Below are 6,813 nucleotides of genomic sequence, written 5' to 3' on the forward strand. Positions count from 1 at the left end.
TTATTCTTTTTCTTTTTTTTCTCCCTCCCGTTGTTTCTCTTTTGGCCTCCCTGTTTCCAAAATGGAGACATTAGAGATGTTTGCCTGGCTTAAAAGATTCCTGTGAAATTTATACTAATGCACGTGATACTTTTTTTTTCTGTTGGCCAGAAGTGCTCTGGGTGTGCAATGCTGTTATCCAGATATGTGTCCAGACTATGGGCAGGAAAGGGTGTTTGTAGCTCTTTATTTCTGTTTGTTTTTACCAATAAGTAGAGCACTGGGTTGAGACCTGTTTTCCATTCCCAGCTCTGCCACTGGTCTGCTCTCTTTTCACCTCTTTTGGTCTCTCTCTCACCTTCTCCAAGCTGTCTGCTAGTAGGAAGGCTTGGACAGGTCTCAGTCCTCCTGGCCATCAGCGTGGTGCCTAGCTCAAAGACTTTGCTGCGGGTCAGGAATTAATGTCCGAGGGGGAAAAAAAACAGTTACTGTCCAGGTGGCTACCTGGGCATGCCCCAATTTTTAAATTTTTTTGTTTTCTTTCCATTGATTTATTGGGGAACAGCAAGATGAAGAGATGCTGTCCTAGGCAGCTGCCAGCGTAAAAAAGATGCAAAGAGAACAGCAGTTTCTGGGGATGGGTGTGGGTGGAAACCTGCAGCTTTTTGTGACTGAAGTTTGGATTTGACCTGACACATTTTAAGCCTCTGCTCTTTTTTCATGGTCCCATATAACCCTTAGGGTGTGCTCGGTAAGAGTGCTGATGGCCATCTCTGCTCTGGGGTGGGTTGCCATATCAAACCGAGTTGGTTGCAAGGTTTCCCATCCGTTTCCAGAGGACACCTATGACCATGGGGCTGCAGGGCCACGTTCTTGTGCTCTTTGGCTCAAGGAGCACAGGTTTTTTTGCTGCCCAGCACCATGTCCTGGGCAAAAGGATGGAGGTTGCCCCAGTACTTCTCAAAAGTCTCAGCCTGGCATTTAGGGCACATTTGTGTCAGGTGGAAGAGATAGTTTGACACATCCTCTCTGTGCTGAATACCGCAATGGGCCATTATATACAGGACTGCTCGGTAACAGGGTCCATGGTGACCTCCTCAAGGATGCAAACAGCTAAAACTCACTGGGGATAAATGCCACCCCTCAGCATCCGCATTTTACCTCCCTCCTTTCACAGCTTTGGTCTTAAGTGAATTGTCTCAGGCTGCACAAACCATGGCAGAGCTGGGGATTGGATCAAGCCTTTCAAATCCTCGTTCACCCTCCTCCTTCCTCTCCCCTACCTCCTGCAGAGCCGTTCCTCTCTTGCCACCTACTAGCTGGCAGGATTTTCCTTCCCCTGCCGTCTGCCCCGTCTGCGCACTGCAACGAGGGCTGGAGAGGGAGAGATTTCCTGGAAACACTTCTCTCTCCAGGCAGAGAGCTTGTGGCAGGCGTGCTGCCAGGAACGGCTTTCCACGCTCGTGGCTGTGCCTTGAGGATTAGGTTTGATTGTGCTGGAAGCAGGGGGGGTGAGTGGCAGGAGGCAATCTTACGAAGGACTTTTGAAGGTCATTCCCATTTTCTTTCCTTATGCAGCTTGGACCCCTTCCCACCCAAGCTGGGAGGTGCCTTTGACTTGATCATGCAGACAAAAAGATATGTGCAGGGGTGAAATGCTTTGCCCAGAAAATCAGTATCTGATGCAGGAGAGGACCTTGCCCTATCTAGTGGAATGTGCTGCCAATGTCCCAGATAGATAGAATAGGAGAGATGATGGAAAGGAGTAGCCTGGCCCAAGGACTTACCCATGCCTTTCATGGTCTAGGTTCATGGAGCTGGCAGAAGTCATCATTGTCATTGGGGGCTGTGATAAGAAAGGCCTTCTGAAGCTGCCATTCACGGACCTCTACCACCCAAAGAGCAGGCAGTGGACAGCCCTCTCCAGCGTGCCTGGCTACACCAAGTCAGAGTTTGCTGCCTGCACACTGAAGAACGATGTGTACATATCAGGTGAGATACCTTAGACCAGACAGTGCCTTCCTGGTTGCAAGTTAACAGCGTGACCTCTGCTTGGACAGCCACTCCTCAGGACTGTTCACTAGGACGCATTCATATGCATCCCAGCTTCAGAGCAAAGTCACTTCTTGGTGAAGTTTATCCTTAGGTGGTTTGGATTTTGCTGTCCCAAGAAACAATTTCACCTTTGAGGAGGAAGATAGCAGGATTAAAAAGAACTTTGCCTCCTGTTGGGTATCTGTCAAAAGTGTTCAGCTGTGGAACAAGCTGGTTTTGGTGTGTGCTGTCAGACAGGTTTTCCTAAAACAACAGAGTCTCCTGCCTGTCCCTCACTTAAAATATAATACCTATCAATCAGATGAGTTCTGTGTAAGCGATGGAGCAGCGTAACAAGTGCTTTGAAGTCCAGAGGGTACTCGGCTCCCTTGGGCAGCTAAATTTGCATGGCCATAACCCATGGCCTAAGTTCACAGAATCACAGAAACACTAGGTTGGAAAGGACCTTCAAGATCATCAAGTCCAACCATTAGTTGTTCCATTGCATGGAGAAACTATGCAATATTGTGGTGTAGGGAGGTGATGTGGCTGTCCTTGGGATCACACCAGCCCTCTATCCTTCTGTTTTTCAGGAGGACACATCAGCAGCAATGATGTTTGGGTGCTGAGCTCCCAGCTGAACGTTTGGATCAAGGTTGCTTGTCTGCAGAAAGGCCGATGGAGGCACAAAATGGCAACACTTCAGGGCAAGGTTAGCAATGGCCTAAATTTTGGAAGAAACCATGTAGAGCACTATCTCCCACTTCTCCTGCTGCCTAGTACAATGAGAAACTGTCTGTATGCATTTGTCTTCTGGGTCATTTAGAGATGGTTTTGATGGGAGAACAACTAGTTCATAATCAAGATGTCATTGGTTCAGTTGGGTGTGTGTTGTCACCTGAAGTGGCCACAAATTGAAGTTGTAGCAATAAGATCTACCGTGGGATGTGCAAGACTTCTGCAGGTAGCTGTGTTAAAGTCTTTGGGTGAAAGTTATACAGCGTGGGGTATTTCACAGAATCGTAGATTGGTTTGGGTTGGAAGGCACCATTAAAGGTCATCTAGTCCAACCTCAAGGTTTTCCCGTGGCTTGATGTCTGTTCTTCTGGCCAAATCCTAGCCTCCCCTCATATGCACTGTGACAGTGTCTCCCATTAGGTGAGGCCATGAGTTTCTAATCAGCTTGCTTTGCTCCTTTTGTGGCAGATCTATGCTGTGGGAGGCTTTGATGGTTTTTATCGCCTCTCCAGTGTGGAGTGCTATGACACCTTCTCCAACAGCTGGTCAACCCTGGCCCCGCTACCTCAAGCTGTGAGCTCGGCGGCTGTGGTCTCCTGCCTGAACAAGATCTATGTGCTTGGCGGTGCTGTGGATGACACCGCTAACACAGACAAGGTATTGCTGGGGCATCAAGAATGGACAGAGACCTAAAAAACAAGGTTTGCTAGGGAACATGGAGGGAAATGGGTTGTCCTTAAGCTACAAGGGAGCCTTTTTATTTTTTGAGAACTAGTGAAGGCTCCCTTATCATAAAATGAGAAGTTACAAATTTAAATGAGACGGAGGGAGCAAAGGGAGAATTTGTCAAGAGTTAACAGTACAGTAGGCATGGTTTCAGTAGAGCCTGTTCTGCTCTGAAGCCTGGTCAGCCATGAGGCACCACAGGAACAAAACTCCAACACTGTGGGCATTCACTTCAGTTAAGTAGCAACAGTAGTAACGGCCTGGAGGAGACCTCTGCCAGCCAGGGATGATGCTTCTGGTGTCCTGAGCTGCAGGAAGAGCCATCATTGCTTCTCAGCCCCAACACTCAGCCATGCACTGTGTGGGTCAAGGACAGCCACCCTGGAGGCTTGCAGTTTGTCTGGGAGACTTGAATGCAAGAGGGAATGCTAGAACCTCTCATCCCTTTGCTCATTGCATTGGTCTCTGGGTATCGAAGTTCCCCTCCACGTTTCTGTCCCCATGGACTTTAATTTCTAGTGATTAGCACCTTCATCCAAGCAGGGAGATGTGGTGAATTCATGTTCCCATAGCTGCGTTTCTCCTCCCAGGTCCAGTGTTACGATCCAGAGGACAACAAGTGGACACTTTTGTCTCCCACCCCCTTTTACCAGAGGTGCATCAGTGCTGTCTGCTTGGACAACATCATTTATGTTGTAGGTGGACTTCTCAGTAAAATCTTCAGTTACGATCCAAGGAAAGACAGCTGGAGAGAAGTGGCCACCCTCCCTGGGCCTCTGGTAAGGAAGAGATTTAGGGAAGAAGCTCTGAGCCTTCGTCCTCTGGAACAAATGCAGCCATCTGTGTTTTGCTGCAATTGAATGCAAGGAAAATATCCTGTGGGTTTGGCCCTGAGCATGCAAACCTGACCTCTGTAGAGCAACTCAAACGCATTCATATTTACCATCAGTGTCCATACTGCCTGGTGGATGTCTCTCTCACAGCAAACCCAAGTTTTCTGGCTGAGGCTGTGTCTATACTTGCTATTAATGCCAGAGGAGTGGATCTGTAGGGTGTAACCATTGCTGTTGAGGACCTGTTCTCCACACTATGCGTTTCAGGGTGAGGGTTATGCTGGCTCCGGTCTGGTCTGTGGATTAAACATGGACTGGTGGTGGTGTATCTTGGTTTAGTGTCATCACGGTTTGGCACTCCAAAGCCATGCTGCACTGTGAGCCATTGCACAGTGAAGAGGAATGATGGGGCACAGCTCTCCCTGATCCGAATTAAAATGCCCATGTCAGTGTACCCTTATAAGTGACCTTCACACGGAGGTGCTCACTAGCTCACCGGGCTCTTGGTGTGCCTGTGAGTCTGTGCTGTGCCTGGGGGACTGCCAGAAAGAGCAACAGTCCCATCATTGGCTTGAGGCACTTCACGTGCCTAAACACCTACTGAAACAGTAAGATTCAGCTCCCCGAGTGCCAGACATCACGTATCTTGCCTACTTTCACACCCTACGGCTGGGCAGGTGGGAGTTGAGTCCATTGCAATGACTCACCCCCCTGCTCAGCCCCATTGCCTAAAGCCGGAGGGCTTGTTCCTCAACTCTTGGGCTTTCTTTCTGCTTTGCAGGAGAGCTGTGGCCTGACGGTATGCGGAGGGAAGATTTACATCCTGGGTGGCCGAGATGAGAACGGGGAAGGCACGGACAAAGCGTTCACTTTCGACCCAATAACAGGGAGCGTGGAGCAGCAGCCGCCGCTGCAGCGCTGTACCAGTTATCACGGCTGCGTGACCATCCTGCAGCGCATGAACAGATGACCACGGGGCTCCAACTGCATCCACCTCCCACCCAGAACCTCCCCTTGAGGCAGTGGCCACCCAGCATGTGGACAGACATCTCACCTTTGTGTGGGGAAGGGCAATACAAGCCACTGAAGACGATGTGCTCCGGCCAGCCCCTGAGCAGCCTCTGTTTTGCTTTTCCTGGCTTGATGATGCCAGAGGTTTTGATGCTGATCTAGGCAAGAGGATGAAAGGGTGCTGGGCTGTGTGAGGCTGCATTGTAGACTTTGCCACAGTAGGACTCAAGTATCCTTGCAGCCCCTGGAACTACTGAATTTGACTTTTACTTAGGTTTTCCTGGCTGTAGATTACAGTTTTCTGTTATGTCGGCAGCAGAGGCTCGCTGTCCTGCAAGGACATGCGTTTGCTGCTTTCTGACACCCAAGACTGTCGCAGTCACAATTACAGTTACAGAATCCAATTCTTTAGCTAAAGCTATCATATATTTGTGCATTTAGCTCTGTAGAGCCCTGTGTTAAATGACGGTGGTGACCCAAATGGTCATTAACGCCCATGAACATTTAGTCCCATTACAGTGGAGAGCTGAGGTTGAGTCTTTAGAGCTGATAACCCGAGAAAATTTCTCCACTAGATCCCCAAAAGCCTGGTTAAATAGTCTAAACTCTGACTCCATTCTGCATACGCTGCATGAGGGTCTATTCCCCTAAAGCACAGAGTGCTCTCTCTTTTCAAACCTGTTTTGTGGTTGGACTGCTGTCTCACTGTGTCTTTGTGAACACTGTGACAAGTGATTTTTGCAGCCAAGAGTTCCTTCTTCAGAGAGCAGAGGTAGGGCAATATTAAGATGTCGGAATTAAGCATGAAGACCTGAAGCATGGTAGCCACAGAATCTCTTCTAGCTCATTTTGACTCTGGTGTATGCTAGCAGGTATTAAAATAAACTCAGTATTTAACAGGTTTGATAGACTCCCTGGGAGCCTGAATGTGCAGCTCATTTGGGGGGCAAGTGTTCGATTACACAGACTGCATTGCTTCAAGTCTATTAGTATCAGGTTTAGAAATAATCCTGAGCACATTTGATTTGGTAGAATAGCCATAGCTTTTGATGTCAGTGTCTTTAGTCCATGACTGGAACTGGTGATTTCTGATGGGTCTATGTAAATGTTCTTGTTCAATTAGCGACTTAGTTGCTGCCAAATGTAGAGTGGGGTCTCTTAAAAATTCCCATTATTTGTACATTGCAGGGTGCACCCCTCTACAGCAGGCTGCTGGCTGGCTGCTGTTTTCTCTGCACCTTCCTCTCCTCACCCCAATGATGACTTCTTCCTGAAGTAGAGGAAACAACTATGTCCACTGGCACAGATATTGCCCTTTTCAGGGCCTTTTAATCATCTTAAATCTCCTGTTGTTGCCTGCTTACCCCATATAGCTGGTTTTTAACCAGTCCTCTTTAGTACTTCTGTTTTCTGTCAACTCTGAGAAGTTCACCTTTTCTCTGTGATGATACCAGGCTTATTTGTAAAACATTGCAAAAAGAAGTCCTGCTGA

General features: G+C 48.3%; 1 protein-coding gene across 1 annotated transcript in view; it reads left to right on the forward strand.

Annotated features, from left to right (window-relative positions):
• KLHL35 (kelch-like family member 35) overlaps positions 1-5,280 on the forward strand; it is a 6,260-nt gene extending 980 nt beyond the window's left edge. The window contains exons 2-6 of the mRNA XM_010286289.1: positions 1,787-1,971; positions 2,607-2,725; positions 3,220-3,408; positions 4,068-4,256; positions 5,092-5,280. Of these exons, the coding sequence (XP_010284591.1) occupies positions 1,787-1,971; positions 2,607-2,725; positions 3,220-3,408; positions 4,068-4,256; positions 5,092-5,280 (871 nt within the window). The remainder of the gene's footprint in view (positions 1-1,786; positions 1,972-2,606; positions 2,726-3,219; positions 3,409-4,067; positions 4,257-5,091) is intronic.
• Positions 5,281-6,813: the final 1,533 nt, after the last annotated feature.

The sequence above is a fragment of the Phaethon lepturus genome, unplaced genomic scaffold (assembly GCF_000687285.1).
Source record: "Phaethon lepturus isolate BGI_N335 unplaced genomic scaffold, ASM68728v1 scaffold6834, whole genome shotgun sequence".
Taxonomy (NCBI): Eukaryota; Metazoa; Chordata; class Aves; order Phaethontiformes; family Phaethontidae; genus Phaethon; species Phaethon lepturus.